Consider the following 25,504-nt stretch of genomic DNA (forward strand, 5'->3'; position numbering starts at 1 on the left):
ATAAAAAAAAAATAAAGAAAAAAATCCAGAGTTTCAGGATGGTTACACCACTTAAAACTGCCAAACTCATGACTAACTTCATCACCAACAGCTCATTCAACAGAAATTGAGATCAACTGTATTTGGCATATGACATCTGAAAAATTAAGAATATTTTAGAAAATTTAATATTCTATCAGACTTTATATTCTAGGAACCCATATTTGTTCTCCTGAATCTTGCACAGCTGTTTTAAATATATAGAATGACCCAAAGCAGCTTTTCTGAAACAGAAAGGCTTAAAGCAGCCTCTTGATGAAGTTTCTTCACAAGAATTCCTCCCCACAAATGAAATAAAATAACAAAGGAGAAGACTGGCATAGGCAAAAAGACTAATAGGTAGAGCTGGTGAGACCGGTAACTCCATATATGGCCAGAATATACCACTTGACATGCTAAAAGAGACCTATGCAGAGATAAACATACATACAAGAACTAGAAGGTTCTTGAAGTTCTTTTTATTATGAAGACACCTGCAAACACATAGCTGTTAGCGTTACTGATTGAGAAAAAGATTCATTTACTTCAAGTAGCAGCTAAGCAACCTTTGACCACTGTAAGACCTGACAACTTTAATTAGTTTTAGCTTAAAATGGAACCAAACTTGGCTTTGGCATCTCTCCAAATAATTTTATTCCAGACTGTTCTCTGTTGCTAGTGGAGCATTGCAAGTATAATTACTTTAATCTCTTCATAGGCATGTTCCATTTGCTAGCTTTCCAAGGAAATTTACAACCTTAACATATAGCTCAAAAATAACAAAAAAAAATTTATTTCTCACATTAATGCAGCAAAAATTAACAAGAAGCATTCATCCCTCACTGGCCTGAAAAGAGAATTTTTACTTTTTGGAAGTTGGTGTGCCAAACCTATGTTCATCACATTCAATTAAAGACACTGGACAAAACAGCTCCATGCACTGTATGAACAGTGAGGCTGCTGGACCTGTTTGTAGGGTTTGGGTTTTGGAGTTTGGGTTTTTTTCAGGTTTAGCTTGTATCACTCTAGACAAGAAAATGACCATCTGGCACAAATTCCAGACATATTAGCAGCCATAACTATTTCCAGATTAAACAATGTTATCACATTGCCATTGAACACTAACGCCATTTAAAGATTCTGCCGGTCTGATTTGGCCACTTCATCCACATGCTCAGAGACAGCAAATAGCTGGACAACTTATTTTTGCATGAAGTCAAAATTATCAGGAGGGGCAGGAAAGGGGACCCCTCAGCACAGTATTTTTTTCCCTAGCTGTTCTAAACCATGCTCATATTTCCCAGTTTTCTGTTGAATTGCACAAGATGGCCTGCCCACTTTGCAGAATGAGTTATAAGATTAATACTGAAACATGCAATAGCACACACAGCTGTGAGTAAAACAAAAGAGGTTGCCCTGACAATAGCCTGATGCTAGTAACTGCAAGTAATCCTGTTGTATATATAGGGGTGCTCAGATAGACTTTGCCCTTGTATTAAAATGCCTTCCAATAGAGCATTAAACAAGTAGAAGTTAATAATTTGTTTCATCCTTTGCAGAACACGTAGGTAGACAAATGTATACATAACAGTGCCTTTTCTTAGCAGGCTTTTGGTTTGGGGAAGTTATGACTTCAAAAACACACATTTACTTACACGGAAGACAGGTTAATCTCACACTTCAGATGAAAGGCAATTGTCCTTGGTTTCTCTACGAAGCCTCACAACTTTAGCCCTGCCCCAATGAAAACTACTCCCTGTACAGCTGAGTTTTTATTCTCACAGCAGAAACTCACAGTATGCCTGCAGAGAAGAACTGTCAACCGTGATCTTCATCCAAGAAGAAAAGACATTATGGATTTCCCACTATATTTCAGAGTGCAATTTTCATCAGAGATGAACTTAATTAAAATAAGACAGGACAGCAGAAGTAATAAAAAAATCTTTTAATTACATTTCTACAGTTTTGAACTTGTCCTCAAGCTAGACATCCAGACTGCCTCAGCCTTCACCAAAAATATGAAAAGAATTCAACTGTACAAAGTTTTCCTGACCAAGCAAAAAAGCATTGAATGTCAAAAAAAATTACTAGTTTCCATTTGTGCATCTCTATCAAAGAATAACTTGCAGGAACATGGAAAACAGACCACATGTATTCTAAAAAGGCTGAACTAAGACTTTTTGATAAAGAAAATGAATAAATTTCCAAGCACTGTACACACAGTGTGCTTTCTTCCATACACAGCCCTATGCAGCAGGTCTGCATTCTCTTCCCCACATTCACTACCACAAAGCTCAAAAGCCCAACTCCATAAACATTACTACACGGCACCTATAAAGGGTTTAATTAAATGCTGTTGATACCAACTCTTTATAAGCCATCAGTGTGGCAACCTCATATAGGCTTCTTATTTGGCAAAATAAAGGCGGCCGTAGGGAAGTTACAATGCTTAACGACACGATGCTCTCTCCTGGGGCATCCAGGTACCAGGCTAACAAGCCACCAGGTCGTTCATTGGCAAGGAAGCAGGGTGTAACACAAAGAAAATAGCAGGGGAATTTGCTCAAGTTGCCCAGGTGACAGCAAAGCAACATGATGAAAAATTCACGGTCACCCAACGACAGGGAAAGTGGTGGGGCAAGCTTGCAGCCAGCTCAGGCCGCACAGGGCTGGGCTTGCAGCACACTCTAGCGACCCAAAGTCTCCACAATAAAAACTAAATAAATACAGCGCTGCACTCACCGAAAAAAACCCTAAAGAACAGTGATTTGAACTCTGCCTTCATTTATAAAACATTTGATGCTTGTTAGGAGGCAAAGACCTGCATTGGTCTGCGATCACTGACCTTTGGCTCTCGATATAACATCAAGGCAACTGTGGTTATTATACAGCTTGCCACTTCTTTGGATCACACTGATAGTTAATCACTTACAAGCTATGGCTTTGCACTCTGTCTTACTGGCTGAGAACCGATGGGCAGCAGACAACAGTGTTGTGCCTGCATGCAGAAGCCCCAGCAGCACGTGCAGCACATGAGCTCCAGCAGGACTGCGCCAGGACAGCCCCCCCGCCCCAAAATCTCCAGATTAAAAAGATTTTGCACACTGTGGCATCTTCTTACACAGTTTCTAGGTTGCAAGTACAGTCTACACTGTAAAACATAACTGAAAATCAGCAGCTTCTTAACAGGTGGTTCAGTTACTGTAACAAACAGTCCATTTGCAATACCAAAAATAACTAAAAACACAGGCTACTTCTCTCCCTTCCCCCCCCATGTAAGCATTTCACAATTACCTTGCACACACTATTAACAAAAACTGTTTACATACAGTCGCAAGCTAAATTGCTTCACTAAGGCTGGAAAGGTGAAAGAAATTTCACTGAATGGCTGCCTTCCACATTTTCATGTGTTTGCCCAGGACAATCCTGGGTTGACAGCTTCCAGGAAGGAGTTGAAGCACAGACCCTCTCATTCAAAGTGTTAATCGGTTTTATTGCCAAGAAGCTTCCAAACTGCTGTATAATTACAGCCCCAACCCGCAACACCCTGGTCAAGTTACCCTCTCCTGCTCCTTCCCACTCACATCTTTAGCACATCAAAACATTCCCTCATCTCATAAATTAAAAGCATCCATTTCTTCACACTCTACAGCTTATTGATCAAACTTCACAATCTGTAGGTATTGTCTTAATCATTAAGAGCTGGGTTCATGGAGCTGCAAGATGAGCTTCAATAATTCAAACCCATCAAGTCACTAACAACTTCTGCGTGTGCTTACCTGTATTTCAGTGCCAACTTCCTTCTCCCACTAATTTGAAGCACTTCAGTTTTATTTCTCCCCTTTCTCTGTTTTCCTCAGTGTTTGCTGTGCCTTTGTTTCTCCTTCTCTTGCTTCAATTTCTTCAAACATGTTTTATTTAAACAACCTTTTCCAATCACACTGCCATGTCTATAGTTGTTGTTCTTGCTCTTAGTGCAAGCATGAATTATTGGTAAATCCAAAGCCACATACATATGCCTGCACACATTACACTCAAAAACACAATTTCTGATACTATTCTCATAAGGACTCTACAGAACAGTTACCATTATACCAAGACACATAGAAGTGCATTTGGTACACCTGGCAGCACTGCTTCAGTCAGAAATATATATTTCAAAATCATTCTGGAGCGTTTAAGTTTCAGACTGTTAAGAACATCATGACTATAGCAAGTACTTACAATGGATCATTGTACTTACTAATGAACAAAGCCTGTTGAAACACCAAACTACATGATTACTGCTTAATTTTTAGATATGGATACACTTCATTGCCTCTCTGTACAGACTACACTTTGAAGCTAAAATTATGAACTACAGTGATTAGAGAACAGCTTTTAAAGAGAACAGAACTTAGTGCCTTTTTATTAAATACTGGAGAAAAAAAACTTCAATAAGAAATAGCCCTTTAACACATCATTTTTCAAGACTTGTATATGTCCTTAAAATTATGTATTAACAATCCTTCCAAAGTGAATGTGACTATGCATACTCTAGAATTTAAGAACTTGTGCAGCTTTTTCCAGGTTCAAGACTTAAACTCCTATCTAGTCAGTGACACAACTGCCTTAATTAAAATCAGCATTTTCATAAAACTTGCAAGCTATTATATACAATGCAGGTATTAAGCTTCAGAAGAATAGCGTGTCAGTACCAAAAAGAGTCACCCGTGCACTCTGAAAAGCAAACATTTTGGACAAATAAGAAAGATGCTTTGGAAGTATCAGATTCAGATTTCTGATTCTTAAGATGAAATAGTTCACATAATTTGAGAATGGACATCCTACATCCATTAACACATCAGCTTCACCCAGCAAGGTTTTCAAAAGGAAGAAGTGAGACACCAGTTGCATCAGTATTAAGAAAAAAAAAAATCCATAAACAATCTTTTCAAACATCTTTCTTTCCACTCCCTTCTCCCATCAGCTATCTTCACACATGCATACATGTTACATGTCAGGAAATTCCATTATATTCCATTATGATACTCTACAGAAAAAGAAAGAAGCATTTAAAAGATAATATAATTGAAAGAAACTTCTGTAATATAAAGACAGTACTTTCATGTGTGGACCACTGAAGCTGTATTAATACATTTACCTCAATCTTACTAAGAATTAGCCCACTGTGGGATACCTGGACCAGTTTGTACAAAAGTTGAATTAAAAGCCTGGGGCTGTTCAGCAACTGATTTTATTTCCAGTTTATATGCACATTTTCTTTCTTACCTAATTCATAGATTCATTATATGCATTCACAAGAGGTATACTGCAAGGGAACAGAATTCAGGTTCATAACAACTCTTCAGTCTTGCTAATTATATAGGATTTATCTTCAGTATTTGTACAATGCCAAGCAGACTGCTGATGATGCAGACTATTTACTTAGCTAGTCTGGAAAAAACACATAAAACTGCAGCTCAAATAAAAAAAAATAAAATCAAAATACAAAGAGTGCAAATATACACACATATTACATGTTGCAGTGTAGGCACCTAGAATGAAATACTACACTAAAAGTGTATAAACATGAACTAGAAAGATCCTGTGTCTAAAAAACATTAACAACCCCAAGCAAAAAAAAGTAAGTCAATTCATAAACTGATTTCACCACAACCAGAAAGCACCCAAAATTCCACTTCTTAAATGTTAAATCAACCTCCATGTCACCAAACTAACCACATTTGCAACACTGTATTCATGCCAGGATTGGGGGGAGAAAAAAAAAATTAGACCCAAGGCAGACCAAGAAAATATTAACCAAATTATATATTTAGCAAGACTACACAAGACAATGTTGTTTAACAAAAAAAAAAAAAATCAAAGCCAAAGCAATATTTCTAGCAAGAGGAATGTTGTGTTTGGCCAGATAATTTCAGAAATAATCCCCTGATCCAGTTAGAGACCACACTGGGCAAGAAAGACACTACTTAGTTTGCACAGATCCAAAGTGCCTGTCCCCTTTTCCTAAAGCCCTGGATGTTGAGGCCATGTCCTTCCCCCACTCCCACAAGCTGGTCCTTAGAGCTCCAGGCTCCCCAGCTCAGAGCTGGATCCTTTCTTGCTGAGGAGTGATGCTTTACCATCTTCTGCACCAAACTCAATGCATGCCTGCTTTGATTCCTCCTCCCCTTAAACAAAAAAAGGAAAACAAATCCATGAGTAAGAAGTCCAGCAAGGGTGGCAAAGCCACTGATAAATCTGATGCACGTTCCAAGCCAGGGACAGGTAACGATACGCTTCAGTTTTCAATTCAATCAAAGCAGAAGAGTAAGCTTTTCACTCCATATCCTGGCTAAAAAAGGAACATGTCCTAGCTTAGCTCCATCACGCCTGCACCAGCAAATTGACTTAATTGTCAGCAGGGGATTATGAAATATGAAGTGACTCCAGCAGCACTCAGGGGAGACTCCAGAGGCACAGTGTCTACAGCAAAGACACCAAGGAGCCATCCATCTCTCTCACCCCCAGGCAAAGCAGAAGAGCCTTGGATCTCTAAGAGAGGCCAACAAGAAATAAGAACAAAACTCGGCTTTCCTGGATGACTAGCACTGGCCTAAATAAGAAAAAGTGGTTTTAAATACATCAGCACACCTTCCATGACTGCTGGTGTCCATGGCTGCTGAAACCAAAGTTTAAAGGCTATGATCTGAGACACCGATTTGCAGTTATGACACTACATCTGATAACAGCTCATAGGGGCCTTTCTAAGGAGAAAAGGTAATGTTGTGTATGCTTGCCCTCTCACATCCTTCTCCACAAGAAGGATAAGGGTGGAAAGGGAGGCTGCAGTCAACACAAGGTGCTCTGCTGGGTGCTAACACTGGAGGATGGGAGACAAGAGGAAGGCAGCAGAGACATTGCTAAGCTATACTTTCTGGCTCAAATCTTGTTTTGAGTCTGATGAAGGAAGAGAAGCAAGATGTAACTCAACCCTTGGGACATGGGCATGAAGAAAGAAGTATGGAACCGAAACCTTATGCTGTCTTTGATAAGAGTATATAATAGAGAGAAATCCTCCCAGCTGAAAGCAATCCTTGTGCTGTCTGTCAGGGGATTAACTTTGAATTTAAGAAACAGTTTTCATTTTAATCTAATCTATCACTGGTGTTGGAGACTAGTCTGAACTAGAGTTGCAGCCTCTGAAGCTGTAAACTCCTGACCTAAAGAGCCTTTGGGCTCTAAGCCCTACCAAAACACCAAGTTTGCGCCTCCTAAGCAGGTTCATTTCTTTGCCAGAAGGGAGGTGCAAGGTAGAGAAATCACTCTGTGGCGTAACAGCCCTAATGCTGGTCGCTCAGCTCTCTGAAATGCTGGGTTTTGTCATCTAGTACTAAAAAAAACCCAAAAAACAAAAGGAACAACCAACAACAAAAAAAACCCACACTATAATTAGCTGTGTCATGGCCAAGGTTAGAACTGCTGGTAGGCAAAGCTCTGCTGTGACAAGGCAAAAACCATCCGGCCTCCAGTGTCTGGAGATACCTTCAGCCAAGGAATCAAAAGGAAAACTAAGTACTGCTGTATTTTTCCTAGTCAACCCTTTCCCCAGGGTAGATTCAGCTATTTTATTTTTTTTTAAGGAAATAGCCAAGCTAAAATGAAAGTTTTCACAGAACCTCAGAAATAAGAAGTCATGCATAAATTCTGGATTTCTGTTTTCCCAATATAGTTCAGTAAACTCTGCAGGTAAAATCCACCATTTTTCACTGACTGACTATTCTCAAGTCATTATAAAATTTGATTTTAGTTTCAGAAAGACTAGTATCAGGACTCAGATTCACAGAAATTCAGAACTAGTCCAGTAGCAACCTGCACCACACTGCTCAAAGTAATCACTTCAAAGTGGACTGAAACCAAAAAGATGAAAAAACAGAGTTTCTCTGAAATAGGCTATACACCACAAATTCTTAGAAATGTAAAGGAAATGGGTTGCCAGTTAATATTATGTAGCATATCAAGTCACTGGGAAGACTTACATTCCTCTATAACCTGGTTTGATAGAGTTGAAAGCAATACCACCTCTTTCTTAAATAAGAAGTTATTTCACATGACACAAGAGTACAGTTCTCTTGAAAAACCAATATGGTTCACACTGTAAATTTAAAAGCATTTTTAACGTGGATTTGCAACCCAAAACATTCTAAATACAAATCAAATATAGCTGATAGAACCATCTTTTTGACACAGCCTACAACCAAGCATACCAGATATTAACTTTTTATTACTCTACAGGAACCAACTTTAAAGCATAAAACAAAGGTGCTACAGAGACATACTTAAGTGATTCATGTTGTACACCAGGTTAAAGTTACTGCAGCGTAGACATGCAAGTGACAAAAGAGAGAGGGAGCAGTAATCCTAAAGTTTTCTGAATCAGTGTTTTCTCACAAATTTCAACTACTCAAACACAGTAAGCAATAGAAGCCCCAGGCCTCAAGGCATCACTGCTGAAACCATCTGAGAACAAGGGCCATTACAACATAGCTCCTAACAAGAGCCAAGTAATCTCTTCTTTATGAGACTGCCTGCCCTCCAGCACAGCCCAGGAGAGAAGTTGCAGAGCTCTGAATAGCTCCTCTGCAGCCAGGGGTCCAGTATTTGGGACAGGGTACCCCAAAGGAGGAAGGAATGGTATGACCCATGTTGCCTCTTGGCCCTTCAAGCACATTGCACAAGTGAAAATCCAGGCAGGAGATAGTAAAATGAACCTTGAATATTCTTGTCACCTCTGAGTGAATCAGAGATGCATGGGAGCAGAAGTAGCTCATCACCCCACTGTTGTGAAGAAAGCACAAGGGTTTTCAGCATCTTCAATATTATAATTAAAACAACTCTCACATACATCCAAACAACACAGCATGTTTCAGAAACAACTCTGAAGAACAGCATATAAACATACAAGTGTCTATTACATGCACATGATGCAAACAGCACTTGCCATTGTGCTTGGATTAACAAGCAAATACCACTTCCACAAGCCTCCACCATGCTTTGATGTATATTTAGCTGCCATTACCAATTTTCATGACTGTGACAGGTCACACAAAGGGGTTTGGAGTTCTGATTTTTAAAGCCAAGCCATACCCTTAATACTAATTTTTAATCAAGAGACATTCTCAATTCCTCAAGAAAGCAACTTCTGGGTGTGCAACAGAAATGTTTTCCTTTTGTCAGAAAAGTCAGTTTCTAACAGCCATAGGTCAAAACAAAACCTAAACTGCATTTCACAGTCCATAATTATTTATGTAACAAGTAATTGAAACTGAATTTCAAGTGACTAACATTTCCAAAAAGCTTCCCCAAAATCTGCAGCAAATGGCAAACCACTAGGCAAATCTGAAATCCTAACACAGGGTAAAAGACACGGCATCACTCTTCTATTCAGCAGCTAAGGGAATTAAGCAAAAGCAATGCCTTCTGCTAAAGGAGAAGGAAGAGGAGACAGATAGGGTTAGCCAGACTGCTACACAACAGCATTTTTTAACAACTCTCACTACCATTTTGATGAGTAGGTATCCTGTTTCCTGCATCTAGTAAGTTAGATGAGATAAACCTAAAGCTTACTTGCTCCAACCAAAGTAGACCCTCCCCTATTCAATACCTAACTGCACATATTTAATGGGATTACATTACACATAGAAATACTAATTCCCATGCTAACCTTACTGTATTACTTACACTGACTGAGATCATGTTGAGCTAATACCTGTACAAACCCAGAACAACCTAGTCCATCCCAATGTGTTTATTGTTACAACATAAAGGTAGGAAAGAGCAATCATACATCCAGAGAAGTATGAATAGTAACACTACATGAATAATCTCAGACTACCAGCTGACCATCCGCTGCCAAGATTTTATAGGTATTGCAGAGAGAGGAGACTTCAAAGAAGTCTTCTCTTTTGTGTCCTAACACTTCACAATTACTAGAAGCTTGACTGGTTTGGGTTTTTTAAAATGCAAAAGCTTGAAAAAAAAAAATACCATGTTGCATGCCTATCTTGACTGAGAACATACTGTTGCAACTATTGGCTTAAAAAAAAAGCCCACAATCCTTTGGATAATCTCTTACAAGTCCTGATTAAAAGTGGATTTAATATTATGAAATGAAGCATAATTGTTCAAGCCGTCCTTGAGCAGTTTCTTACACCACACTGCTCCATCAGTGCACTCAAGATGACAGTTGCACTGTCAAACGTAAGATGAGACAGGCTGATAGCAAGGTCCTTCCTAAATATTTTCCTCTGTGAAGTAAAACAGATACAGTTCTTCCAAACCATGTCTGTCTCCTGTTCTATTTCAAACACACACTAAACACACATAATGAAATGGAGTACACATTTAATAAGTACGAGCCATATCAATGGCCTATCCAACAAGAAGTCCTAGAATACATGCATTTTGTTTCCTCTGCTTAAGTCATTACTGATTTTATGTCTAGTAAAATTAAGGTATACAGGCAAAAAAAAAGGTTTCACGATAACAGTGGCACTATTGCCACCTGCTGTCAGAAAGCATTCATGACATCCCACAGCACCTCGCACTTCTCAACCATGGGAAGTTAAAGACTTTCAAGAAATTCAACTTGGCAAATGTTTTGCCTGTATGTTGCTAGTTTTCTCTAGAAAGGACACACACAAAAAAGATCCAAGGTAACCATGGCATCAAGGATCAATAATCACATTGGTCTGATGGTTAAAGTCCATGTTAGAGTCCTGGAATACAGGAAAGAAGTTCTGCTAACAGGAACAAGGATTTTAAGTTACCACCCACTCAAACTACAAAGGATAAAATTAAGCAGTGTCAGAGGACAGAAACGTTAAAAGAGAAGATGATACAGTGAAAGGCTTGACATCTCACAGCCTGTTACTATTCCCCTTAATTACTGAACACTGCTAGGACCCTGGATCTCCAGCAGAGCCCACACAGCTCTGACTGCCCTGCTTGCAACATGTACAGTCCTTGGTTTTAGGGAGATAAAATAGGATAAGTTTGAGTGGCCAAGCACAAACCTGAGAAGCAAAGAGACCAAGTGAAAGCACAAACACTGCAATACAATGAGTTACTTCCAAACCTGACAAGTCACAGTTAATGCAAGTAGTGTCCTCAACTCCCACCCATTCTCCCCCTACTCTGGAAAGTGTCAAAGTTACTTGAAATGTTTTATTTGTATTCATAAAGCTCCTAAGCAGTTTGCATTTGTTTTTTTTTAATGAACAAAAATATCAGCAACACATGGTTTATATAGACAATTATTGCCCCAGGAAGCCTAGAAATAATCAGACACAATAAATGGGTTCGACAATGAATGCACAAAGAAATAAGTACATATTGTTCTAGGTAAAACAGACAGTGGCCTGAAAGCATCAACACTGATGAAGACCAGATTGTTAAAGAAATCCACGTACCACAGACCATCAGGTTAGATTAGGCTACTATAATGTCCACCTTGCCCTTTTTATGTTATATTCTCAGAAGACTAGTAGACTATACCAAATCCAGTCAGAGGAGATAGTTGGCCATCTAACTTTGTGCCAGGGCATTTCATAGAATCACAGAATGGTTTGGATTGGAAGGGAATTTGGATTGAACCTCCAAAGATCATCTGTCTAGTTCAACCCCCCTACCAGGGTCAGGGACATCTTTCACTACATCAGCTTGCTCTAAGTCCCATCCAGCCTCGCCTCAAACACTTCCAATGATGGGGCATCCACAACTTCTCTGGGCAACCTGTTTTAGGTATTTAGGTATTACACTTAGATAACCTGCACCCTCATCTCATTCTTCTCAGGCTTCTAGGCCAGCATGGCATAACATGCAAAGTCAAATAGCATTGCTCTGAACCTCAACTTGTGCGTCTGGTGCCTCTGTCCAATCTGTTAGTTTAAGGAGCCTTTTGAGTGCATTGTTCCAATGGAAAGTGTATTTTTTTTTCTCTACTGCTTTTTTTATGGCTTCTCATTAAGTCATTGAACACTCACATCCCGCTGCTTGTTAACATGAAGTGCCTATCTATTTGCAGAATCTGGCCACATGGCAGGCTGATCAGCAAAGCCTTCCTTGTAGGCATGCAAGGTTTAGGTATTCATTCCATCACCCGAGATTCTCGAGCACAACACGATTTGGCAGGATAATGTCCAGGCCCATGGCCGAGGCACAGACCCACCCAGAAGCCATCTCTGTTAGCTAGGCGACACAGCTGTAAGTACACTGGTAGAATATACTGGCATACTGAAAACATTTCACCACAATTAATTTTCCCCTCCCAAAGCACCCCAGAACAAGGAAAAAAGTTCATTCCTGCCATGTGTCTGCAGCACTGCCAATCATTTCTTTTTTTGTTCTTAAGTTTTGAATTATACTAATTACACCTGGGGTATTTTCAAAGTATATTGTGACCATCCTTGCTACAGTACAATTCTGAGTTGGACTCCTCAGTCTTACGAAGCCACATCCTTAAAGCAAATGGTGTTTGACTGAGACAGCAGCTAAAGTAGTCCACCTAAATTAAACTGCACCTCTAGCTGTACTTTTCTTTGGTTTCATTCTCTTGATCACTGTCACTTTACACAGAGTTTTAGTTTTCATCCAAATGAGTATCACACTAAAGGGAAGAACTACATTGATATCAGATCAGACCAAAAGCAGAGGGTAAGTTTAACCATATCTACTACTTATCAGACACACTTAAAGTATTTTCCACAGAAAGTGGTAATAAACTCACTCAAAGATGTCATGATTGAGTATGACCAATTCCCTCAACTATTAACATTAACTTTTCCGATGAGTAAGTGGGGACTATATATAAATTAGTCTGGGGCTTTACGCAAGTATAATTGCACCAACTGTAAATTAACTTGAGAAACCTTTGATTAAGACCACAGTCTGCTCACACTAAAGATGAAAACCAAATTAACAACAATTTGTTAACATTATTGCTTCTATTCCTAGAGGAAATTACAACAGTCTAAGTTACATAGGCAGATGCCAGATGACTCCATGCAAGCGATTTCAATACAAGTTTTCAGTTTCCCTATGTGTACACTGGAGATAAAACATTCAAAACATGCTTACAAAACATGCTACTAGACACCAAACTCACTAAGAAGCTGGCAGCATAAGCAACCATTTGTGTTTAGCTCAGTTGGGGGTGGGAGGAGAACACAAAACCCCCACAAAATCTATGGTAGTTAATAAATGCAAAAATCCGATGCAAAAATCCTATAAGCAACATAAGGGCAGATTTTATGTTTTGTTGATTCCACTTTCAATAGCAGGAACATTTGAATTAAGGGACTTATTTTTATAGTGAATGAAGAGCTGAAGAATAATTTCAAATAAGCTCCAGAGTAAGAACTATCAGTCACTGTAAAATAAAAAGAGGGAGAGTAAGTATATACACAATACTAGCTCAGGCCCAGCAACTAACTCAAATACCTTCGTAATACTCACGCCACTTCTAAAGTAATTTCTACTTCAGAAGCTACAACATAAAAATTTTGTGTGATAAATTAAGTTGCCAAATGAAATGGATTAGCAATCAGTGAAATTGCCTGATGTCAGATCTGTTCCAGATTAGAATCCATCCTTTTTCCCCACCTGTTCCTTAAGCACCAAGTTCAAGGCAACTGCAGTGACTGATTGCCCATTAACAAGCTGTTTATGTGGAAAGGCATAGTTCAGCCACTATCTATACTTATGCACTGGTTTAAGCATAATTCACTGATAATCTATTCAGTTCCCAGTTTCAATACATAGTACTTCTACCTTGATGTGTAATTTTGAACTTGAGAAAAATGGATGCCTCGAATTTAAACAATCAGATTGTACTTCAAGGTCAAGGCCAGGAAAAGAAGAGTCCTGAAGAAAATCTGTTGCTATGTCCAGTTAAGAAAACTGAGAAAGATATTGGTGTTACACTAAAATACTGAAACAGTCACGAAGTCAGAAGCCTGAGGGAGGAAAGGCATATTTCATTAGGGAAAGTTGAAACTTATTATGAAAATAGCTATTTCGTCCTTTAGGTTGAGTCATGCACAGGCTCCAGTCCTGCAACAAGCAAAGCAAACACAGCATATTCAAAACAAAACATTTTCCAATTCCACATGCTTCCAGTACTGGGACAGGGAGGTAAAGCAGGACAAGCATTTCAAACTCTTACAAACCTGTTAGAAAGACTCAGATGTAATTCACTCCCTGAAAACACCTCTGCATCTTAAAGCAACCAAGAGATCCTCCCCTCTGCGTACCTTCACTCGGCTAGCGCTGCAGAATATGCCAAGGAAGCAAAGAAACCTGTGCAGCGTGTCTGCCAAACCAGCATCCCTAGCTGAAGTGACTCACTGCAGATATGTAGATGGTTACCTGTAGAGGAAGCCTCTTCTTGAAGAGTATGAGGTTCAGTAACTACATTCCAGCATCAGAGGTTAGTAAAAAAGGGATATAAAAAATTGTTTACTTATTTTCTTCACTAACTTTTCACTACTTATCAGAGTAAGATTTTACTCTCTACTTGTTTTCTCATATGGAAAAAAATATTCCCTTTAAAAAGTGATAGTTAATCCTCCCAGATTTGGGAGGATTAGAAAGGATTCCAGCACTCAAGTACTGTTTAAAGGGAGCCACCTAGTTGCTACAACTGTAGCAACTGTCTAATTGCTAATTTAGAAGCAACACTGTAAACTTATTGCCAGAAATACCTACTTGAACAGAACTGATCACCTTCCTTTTTCCTGTAGATTAAAGGTTTCTGTTCTCAGTACCATTCCCCACAATCATTTCCCCTCAATCTTACTCCTAGTAAAAACTCACTCACAAGCACATTAGTACATGCCTTTTTATCTTGGAACTGGGCCAATACGATTTATTAAGAAGTAGTAAATGAATACCTGAGGCCAGCAGTGGTGAACTGCTGCTTAAGGTGTATCAGGTACATAGACATACATACACACTCACTCCATAAATGCAACTCCTTTATCTACTTCAGATTTAAAAGTTATTGCATATGATATAAATAGCAACATATTTTTCCCTATTTTCATTGAAAATGCAGAGGAAATTTAGTATTTACTGCTTAGCTAGTACCATAAATACAGCACAATTTATTTTTCAAATCTTACTGAGGCTTTTACTGCTTATTTCTGTATTTAGGATTGGCTGCTCTATAAAAACAACATACTTGAAGCAGCCTAGAAGCAAGCAGAATAAGGTCCATGACTGGTGGACTAATCCTTTTTGTTTTTTCATTAGGCCCTGAAAACTTCAGTCAGCACCAGTGTTGCTACATCAGGCACACCTAAGCCATGAAGACCATCATGTCATACCATCCAGACTTTAAATAAGCAGAGGCAGCAGGCAAGCAGACTCAGAGGGAAACATTTTTTAGAGTCAACGCAGGACATACACCACTTATTTTGGACTGCTGCTAAATTAACCAGCAGTGGAAAGACTTGCTCCCTAAATCCATATCATACCTTGGAGAAAGCAGCTCAAAAACATTAAGGTGGAGGGAGGTGGCAAAGCAGTAGGGGTGGCATTACATATTTTGTGGCTTTAGTATTCCAATATTGTCTGAAACGATTTTTCTCGCATAGCCCATTTGGCCCACAGAAATGTTTTCTATTAGGAAATGCCAGCAGTATGAATAAAATATGTGTTAGAGCTGAGAGGAAAGGGGCAGAGGGACTAAACAACCTCCCTCTCCCTTCCCTAAATACTCACACACACTCTGAACTCAGTTCTCACGGGTTATTTGGAAGTCAGCTAATTGTGGTTATCTAGCTTCCAGGTGCTTGAAGCACTTTTGACATGAGGATGAAGGGACATCCAGGAATATCTAATTTGTTAAAAAGGGCAGTTATCATGAATTTATGCACTAAGTACCTGCCTCAGGGACAGCCTCTTCACATTCTTAGGAGTGTAATACTGAAAGGACAGAAAAGGATATAGGAGTAAAAATAAAGGGGTTTTTTGTACAAATCTTACCCAAATCCTTAAAAAAAGGGGGGGAAGGAAATTAACATAACAGGGCACCTTAGGCAAAACATCAAGTTAAACTAATACCTGTCTGCAATTCAATCAGTAGCAAGGAAGTTTTAGGGAACCATTCTGGAAGGATAACACATTTACGGGGTAGATAATTGACATCGATTTTAGCAACATGGTGTATCAGCTCACTTCTTCAGCTACCTTCTCCATCACAACGCATCTCAGGTTAACTCTCACTCTCTTCAGCAGCCAGAAAATAGATCCTCACCCTGATCAAGAATTATTTCAGAGTGACTGTAATGATGCAATGGCTTTGACAATAAGCAAAGACACAAACTTTTACTTCCACTGTTTCCATAGTTGTCCTCTTTTAGCATAAAATATTTGTAAAACACTTTGAGGAAGTAAGTAACATTCAGTTTGTTAAAGTCTAGGAGAAAAGGGATCCTTTTGTAGCAGTGCTCGTCAGTGATATCTCGGTATTTAGCTGCATAAGATCACCATTAACACCTTTGTTAGCCTAACAAAAGAAATTCAGTTATCACTTCGTCTCATTTGTATGTGCAAAAGTCAAAGGGGAAGCAGAATTCAGATCATAAGGTAAGCTACTAAATTTAACAGAAGCATTTGTATAGTACAGCTCAGAAATAAACCTGGCCATACTCCAAAGAGTCATGTCGTTATCTGGTTACCCAAAGGAGAGCACCACAGCATGAAGTCAGCTCTATAAGCAAATTACTGCACATATTCTCACACCCCTGTTTAATCAAGTAAATCCATTTGTGTCTCAGTTATCCCTCACAGGCAGATATTGGAAAATACAAATTTTTTTGCTAATATGCTTGTACCCTGTCCTGGTTTCAGCTGGGATAGAGTTAACTGTCTTCCTAGTAGCTGGTACAGTGCTGTGTTTTGAGTTCAGTATGTGAAGAATGTTGAGAACACTGATGTTTTCAGTTGTTGCTCAGTAGTGTTTAGACTATAGTCAAGGATTTTTCAGCTTCTCATGGCCAGCCAGGGCACCTGACCCAAACTGGCCAACAGTGTATTCCATACCATGTGACGTCCCATCTAGTTTAGGAACTGGGAAGGGGGGCAGGGAATCGCCGCTCGGGGACTAGCTGGGTGTTGGTCGGCAGGTGGTGAGCAATTGCCCTGTGCATCATTTGTACATTCCAATCCTTTTATTATTACTGTTGTCATTTTATTAGTGTTATCATTATCATTATTAGTGTCTTCTTTTCTGTTCTATTAAACCGTTCTTATCTCAACCCACGAGTTTTACTTCTTCTCCCGATTTTCTCCCCCATCCCACTGGGTGGGGGCATGGGAAGTGAGTGAGCGGCTGCATGGTGCTTAGTTGCTGGCTGGGGTTAAACCACGACATACCCAAATCTGGAGACAATTTGAACCATGTGGCACCCTTCCATGGTCCCAGAATTTGCCAAACTATTCCCTTTACTGAAGGCATATTATGTTGTTCCCATAAGCCAATTGTAAATTAAAATTCAAACTGTAAGTGTCTTCCTGTTGCTTTGTGTATGACTTGCTGTGTATTAAACTATTTATTACAGGAGGTAGTTAATGGAATTCCTAAATTCAGACAGAAAGTCTCAGTAGGGTCTCTTCCCTTCTTACCCCTGCCAGTTGCATGCCCTGGGATAGGGAGGGTGTCAATCATTAACATTTGGGGTAGCCAAAAGGCTTCAAGTATGAAAAGAACTTGCACAGATTTACCTCTAAAAAGTCTGTCTCCTATTCCATGTTCGATGGGCTGCATTTTATTCAACTTACAGACAGAAATTGATGTTGTGGGGATTGTGTTAGTTAGTTAGACCATAAGAATGTCTGCAAGATGGAGCTTTCCAAAGGAGAAACAGGACATGACTACTTTTTGCTTTCTCTCTTTAAGGCTTGGATAATTTTAATTGCAGAAGGAAAAACAATGGAGTTCTTTGCAAAAGCATCATAGAGTGCAGAAACATGTTTCTAGATACCATCCAGGAGACACTACAATTTCACTGAAACTTTTCTGTTTGATTTAAAAAAAAAATCTCAGTGCAGCAACTGGATTTTTTACATAAATAATATAGTACTTGAACCAAAACATCCTCCTCATTTAGCTTTCCAGCTATCCTCCACAATAAGTTTAAAAGGTTTAACTTCAAAAGAAAAAGTAACACTGAAACCATGAACAAATCAAAGGCTTACACTTAAGATTTAATTACTGCATTGACATATAAAGAATATTTGATTTGTCAAGGTAACTATAGATTAGTATTTTAATCTAAGCATATTAGCAATTTATAGTAGTTAATACATTATGCAGTTCAGGAACTATAAAATATTAGAGAAGAAATTGGCTAGAAGAATCTCAAAAACTGACCCATACCAATGTCCTGACCTAGGACTGCTGCTACACATCAGCCTGATACCGCAGAGTATCGCTGTCCCTTCCTATAAGTAGTTTTGCCAACATCTAATCTGAATCTCTCATCAAGGCCAAATCCAACTCCTCTTTAACTTACTTACAAAAGCCATCAGTAGAAACAACTTCTTTCTTTTTGCCAAATAGCCTTCTAGATACTTGAAGAGTCTTATGTCCCTCTTTAGGTCTTGGAACCTCAGTTTTACTGGGTGGTTTTGAGTGATCTTTAATCCTTTCCTCAAAATTACACATTAATATGTGTTGATTTTAATTGGGTTCTATTTTTTATTTCTACTCTGATAGATGCATTCCTTACCAGGATGGCAGGCAAGTTTACAAGTAGATAGTGTCATTGACAGCCTGGGATATAGGTTTTTGGACATTTCAAGAGAAACGGAGAAAACCCCTTTAAATCAAGAAAAGCAAAGTATTCCCATTCTGAAGCTAACCTGCAACCAGTTCCAGCCTGTAATTCAAGGGAGACCTAGGAACAAAGAGAATCTAAATATAAATCAAAAGAAGTATGCTAATATTGACTTACTGTAGAGTAATAAAGTCAGCAAGAGCACTACTGGAAATGTCATCTTCAAAGAATCAGGGGGGAAAAAAAAAATAAAAGATTAAAGCTTCAGAGGCTTTATCAACACAGTGAGGAGAGGTTCATGTTACTACATGGATGCTACTATATTGTTTGTTTGTCTGTAATTTGGAAAGGCTTTTGTACATCAGTAAACCAGAAGATTTTAATTTAAAAACTTCTGCATGGAAATACCATCCTCATCACTTACTGGAGTGCAAAAAAGCATTTTGAGATAACTGGATTCTACCTGTAGTCCACAAAACCCAGTAGCATGTCTTCACTGTGAAATGGGGAGTTAGGCAGAGAGAAACAACATCAAACAATCCAAGAGAGTCTATTCACTAACTTCTACACTGTATGAGCAAGTATTTCTGTACTCTTTACAGATGTGAGCCAGTATCTCCACACAGCTTTTTCACTTTGGCCAACACAGCCTTGGGAATCTCTGCGCTTTATTCCACCACAGAGAAGATACTGCAGTATGTTTCCTTCCAAAAAATGACTAATACCAAAAATTAGTTCTTGAAAATGAATCAATACTCCTAACAGTTAAGGACAACACTAGCCAAATACTAGGGGGGTAAAAGATTTCTAGCCTCAAGACACACAAAACATACTCTTTTCAGGGTGGGGAATGCAGGCAAGATTTGGCTGGGGCATGTGTGCAGGGGGGAATCTTCCCATAGTCTTTCCCAGCAAGCCAAATTAGCTTATTATAACCCAATGCACAATGAAATTGCATAGGCATTTCCCCCTCCTATTCTGTCACAAGAGGATGCTACGCACACTTCTTCACCTCAGTTGCATACATGGAGACATGGTCACTAAGCAAGAAGAGGTACTAAAACTAATCCCATCCCTGGAAACATTTAAGGTCAGGTTGGACGGGGCTCTGAGCACCCTGATCTAGTTGAAGATGTCCCTGCTCATTGCAGGGAGGGTTGGACTAGATGACCTTTAGATGTCCCTTCCAACCTATTCTATGATACTATTTAGAACTCTGTAGGTCACAGCCAAAAAACTGAAAGATACAGTCTCCCTACAAGAAAGCAAATATTCAAGCCACATAAAACAGAAATTCAGTTTTCCTATCAGCTTATTGTTGAGCTTTTCACATTACCTAGCCCACAAATGGCTCGATTTATAAAAACAGACTGGAATGTACTGCAGTAGGTTAGTATCAAAATTCAGCCTTCTACATGTCAAGTGTGAAGTCTCAGCTACTCAAGTTAGGTCAAAAGATGGATACAAGATCATTATTCTTTTCTTGGTGACCATGCTATTAAAGTTTCACAATAATCCTTGTCACAGCAAAGGCACACAGGATGAACATAGGCAATATAGAAAAGTTGGGGAAAAAATATGTTGTTTCCAAAAGATTTCCACAGGACATACCAATTTTATGCAACTTTTCAAAGCTCAAACTCGTTACATGGCCCTATAAAGGATTTTAAAGGCATAACAATATAAAACATTTAACCACCTACCAGCATTAACGATGGCATCAACCTCAAGCAGTGTAATGTCACCTCTATAGAGAGAAACTTTCTCACTCAGACTTTTCTTCCCTTGCAGATCTTCTTTAGTGTTTTCACCTACAAAGCAAGAAAGCAGTAAAACCTGGTTACAAACACCAGTCTGAGATCTCTATTTACAAGTCCAGAGCAGGCATCAGCAGTTCCAGTTACACTACTGCTGTCAGACTGCAGCATCTTTCAGTTTTGCCTCGAGAGGGCACCGGTAACCCACAAAGATACCAGCATTTCACTAAAACACACTACATGCTTTGCTTTTTTTTTTTTGTCAAATACAAGCTACTGCGAAGCACTGATTCCTTGCCCACATACCATTTGATTTAAAAACTGTATAAATATACACATTTTTTGGAGCTAGATCCATCAAAGAATTTTCTTTGGTAACCACAAGACTGCAAGTTACAAAAAAAAAAAAAATATGAAGAATTAGTTAAGATAATCCTCCTACTGAAGCAATAATTTACCCAACCCAGAATTATTCCGAATGCGCACAACAACATGCAAGCACGCCATTTGCCAACAGCCCCAAAATTCAGAACTAGCCCTGGCAGCAGGTAGTAGGAAGAAGAAAAACCCGAAAACACCAGCAAATATAAACTTGGCTTTGCTACCTGAAATTGCTCAACTAGAAGGGGGCGTGAAGACAACATACATCAGCTTTCAAAAGATTTGTTACTAAACAATGTTAAAATAGGTCCCCTTATTCTGCTAAACTCTTCATTTCTGCATCACCAATTCACTTCATTTGCATCATACTCAATATATATAACAGTTCAGTTACCCCAATCACTTCTACAAACACTTATTGGCCAAAAGCTTAACCTAGTCTTGCTCTATTAGACATCCACATCATTAGCAAAGAACTAAGGAGAGAAAAAAAGACTGCTTAACTGACTTTTTTTTTTTTAAATCAATTCTTTCCAACACAAGCCAAGCATCTCAAGAGGCTTGAGCTTATATATTGGCCAGAAATAGAACTAAATTGCTAAGGTGACAATTTAAATGGGAAACAGTTCCCAATCTTCAGAACAAGTGAAATTTATTTGTAAGTAAAAAAATCTCAAGCGAAGATTTAGCAAGAACGTAGAAGCAGTCCAAACAAATTTGGCCCTTTAGTATTTACATTGACCTTCATTTAATCAATTTCCACCAATTCAAGTATACCTGCTCAAATTTGTCAGCATTACAAGCAACCACAAGTAGAAATAAAAAAGTTGCATTTATTTTAGATCTTGCTCTTCTAATTCAGCACAAATGACTGGTATCAGAAATCATCGTTTATCTCAACCACTCCAAAATAACTAGTCTCCCTCAGTTCTACTTTAAATCAGCTATCACATGCTCCAGCAAAAGATATGTTGCCACTATGACATAACACTAGCATAAAGGTAGTCTTGTATCCAAGTGTGCATATTCAGGAGTTCAGTTTCTGTATGTGGCTCCTAAAGCTACTATTTCATTGCCACCAGATCACCCTCAGTGCCTTAACCAAAGCAAAGAGTGTTTCTGCAGAAAGGTAGCAAGTTTCTATTATCATAATAAGAACGTTGTATCACTCTAACCTAAAAGTCATACTGTTCATCCATTTTTCCACAGAAGATAACCATTGCAGTTAGCTGTCGAGTTGTGTTAAAATAAAAATCAGCCTCTGTGACCGATTTAGAGCCTAATTTATTATCTGCTTTCATGTTAACTGCATTCTCCCAGCAAGTAGGACATTTGTTTTCCCCATCCCTCCCCAGTGAGCATCCTACTGGAGCTCTGCCAAATTTAAACCGCACACCATCATCGTCCCCCTCCCCCTTCTGCCCGAGTTACTGCAACACTACCTAACATCAAATCAAAACACATTGAATTCTTCAAACTAAAATCATTTAAATAGAGAGTACAGCTTGGACACTACAGTATTTGTGCAAATACGATACAAAAACGAATACCAAAAAAAATCCACCAGGAAGAACCATGAAGACAACAGATACCACACAATAAAAAAAGCTAATTCTCATTATCACTAATTTCTCAGTCCGAGGGAAAGCAGACATGTCCCTCGATCAATTCACCAGTAAGGTCATCTAACTCTGTAGGGTGACACACAACACGATGTTGCGCACACTGGCGTTGCCTCCCAAATTTCCATCCTCCACAGCCTTCACAAGTTTGCCTCTAGTTCTCACTCTTTGCAAGTACTGAATATATTTGAGTGTGGTTCTCCTGAGACTCCTTCCCCACAGAAAAGCATTAATAAAGTCACTGCCTAATGAGGGGAAAAGAAAAAAATAAAAAAATAAAAAAAGAGAGACCAAAAACCCCAACCAAAACACACACCACTCCTATATGGTCTACCACATCCTCTTCAACAAGCCCCTTACCTGCCCCACAGTTCTTGGAAGAGCCCTGATCACCACTGTCTTTAATACAGTTCAGCAGTAAAAGCATATGCTGCCTTGTACATCTTTGATAGATTACCCTCATTTCTTTCAATAAAAGTCTAATTTAACAGAGGATTTGAGCTTACACTTTATTTCATGCTGGTTGTTACAGAAGGATGCTCAACACTGACAGAAGTCGTAGAGAGCCAAGTCTCGTCCACAGTCAAAGAGACTCAACAAGTCTACTAATATGCTGCTAATTACAAAAGTAATCCCAATATCACACAAATAGTTGTAGGAGGGACAACCGTTTTTCTTTTGCCATCTCTTAGATCTCTGGGTCTGGCAGACAACATTTCCTAACAAAGTCAAAACTGATACCTGATTTGGGATATTTTCTTCCCCTGTAGTCAATTTAGTCATCTTGGCAGGGACAGTGAAGTCATTCCTGGCCATGACAAATAACTCGCTTCCCACCTTTGTCTCCCATCTCTTCCTTCACCACACACATTTTTGACTGCTTCTCAGATTAAAAAAAAAACTGCACTCATTTACTTCAAAGTGTCTTCCTAAAGTAATGATAAATCTCAGGTTGGGGAACAAGTACAGTAAGTCCTCAAATACACCCAAGAAACTCAAATGCTGTAGGTATTATGCTGTAATTCATGGTACCATAACTCAGCAAGGACAAACCAGCAATTCCAGAGTATTATGTATTTCACAAAGGACACACACCATGTGTACATACTAGCACATTAATAAAATCCTAGCAATGACAGATTTACTTGGCACATGTAGCATAATGAGAATATTTCTTGCTCTCATTAATGAGACAGCTTTACATACATGCTCAAGAAATAAATCCTCTGAAGTGGTTGGTATGTAACCTACTATTGAATACAAGATACAAAACAGGAGTTGAGTCCTTAGACTGAAAGGCCTAAGTTTTTAGAGATAAGAAAGCCTGCTTTCCAAGCAAATCAAACTTTCGAGTCTGTCTCCATATGGGTTGTCCAGAAAGCACCTTAGAAGGCAGAACAGTTGGAAAGCCAGGAAAATTCAGGTATATTCCAGTCCTAAAAAAAACAACCAAACAAAAATCCGCACCAACTAAACTCACACTACATCAAGGTTATGACAAAGTCCATCTCAGTTTTAGATGGAGGCATCACAGACTCCAAGACAAGGAAATATTTTGTTTAGTCTGTGGCTGTGAATATGATAAGTTTTCAGGACAAAGAAGCAAGCAGAATAAGGGAGACTGAATTTTCTGAAGTACCTCCACAGGAATCCCAGCATAGCTACAGTAAAATTTAAGAGGCACTAGAAGATTTTTAAGATCATCCAGCTGGGCAGTGAAGACTGCCTAGGAAGGAAGGCTCCCTCCCTGCTGGAAGAACTGCTCCCATCTCCTTCATCACCACAGCTCTCCTGGCTCAGAAGTAAAACTGAACAGGTAGCAAGCACCTGCACACAAAGTCTGGATGCCTTTAGATCACCGGTTTTAAACAAGCCATGGTTAGTAAAATGCTAAAATAGCTGTCAAAATAGAATTGTGGCAGTGTTAAATATGAACAATAGCTTCTGCTTTATTTTGGGTTTTATCCTTGTGTACCCCTGGGAAGATTGTTTCTGGTGTTCTCCTTCCCTCCCGAGTATCACTCTGTCCCCAGCTTCTACCCCATGTCCATCTCCATTGAAAAAGTAAAAATAGAGCTTTTACTGGGAGACAGTTCTTAAAAAAAACAAAACACCCACACCCCACAAACATGCAAAACTAAAACCCATGGGGAGCTCTCACAAAGCAGTGATAATCAGCATTAGTTTGGCCATCTTCACTCATTCCCAACTCTCACACAATGAATTTCATTAGTCATTTTTCTTCCCTATTCTCAACAGTTGTGCAAACAGTTATGTAGATTGTGTCAACAGTGAGGATTATGAATGGACTCAAACTGCAGTTCAAGCACATTAACATTTCACATATTTCATTACAATCATGTGTGAGTGTCAAAAGCAAATAAACCCTGTTTTCTTTTGTTTAATGTGAATTTTACAAGGTATGTTCATGTAAAGTCTAGCTATCTAATTTCTGAGACAGTGCAATCCCAGAGTCTTCATCCCTGACAACTTCCCAGGATCAGTTAATGCCAGCCCTGCCTCTGGAATAAAGGGTCCTAATTAATTCAAGACCTTGGGCCAAAACCAGCAGTAAAGCCATGATCTCCCATACAGGTAGTTTCAAAACCATTTAGAGCTTTCAGGTTCAGATGAATTCGAAGAATTAATTGGCACACAAAGAAAACTATTAGAGGAGGAAGGTGAATGGAATATCCACAAACTTTTGAAATGCCTTTCTAAATTCCATTCACAGCACAATAGAAACTCTATAGTAAAATTACTATAGGCATAACTACAGTCAGTTCAAATCTATTCATTTGAAAGAAATAAAATTAAATTTGCCAAGTGAGACACTGAAGTATAAAGCAACCCCACATGCACATCAAAAATCTGCATATTCACAAGCAGATGAGGCCCTAAC

General features: G+C 38.9%; 1 protein-coding gene across 1 annotated transcript in view; it reads right to left on the reverse strand.

Moving 5' to 3' along the window:
• MACROD2 (MACRO domain containing 2) overlaps window positions 1-25,504 on the reverse strand; it is an 896,045-nt gene that overhangs the window by 850,503 nt on the left and 20,038 nt on the right. Inside the window, exon 3 of the mRNA XM_010574793.1 lies at window positions 20,546-20,653. Coding sequence (XP_010573095.1) covers window positions 20,546-20,653 — 108 coding nt within the window. The remainder of the gene's footprint in view (window positions 1-20,545; window positions 20,654-25,504) is intronic.

The sequence above is a fragment of the Haliaeetus leucocephalus genome, unplaced genomic scaffold (genome assembly GCF_000737465.1).
Source record: "Haliaeetus leucocephalus isolate CR32 unplaced genomic scaffold, Haliaeetus_leucocephalus-4.0 Scaffold450, whole genome shotgun sequence".
Classification (NCBI taxonomy): Eukaryota; Metazoa; Chordata; class Aves; order Accipitriformes; family Accipitridae; genus Haliaeetus; species Haliaeetus leucocephalus.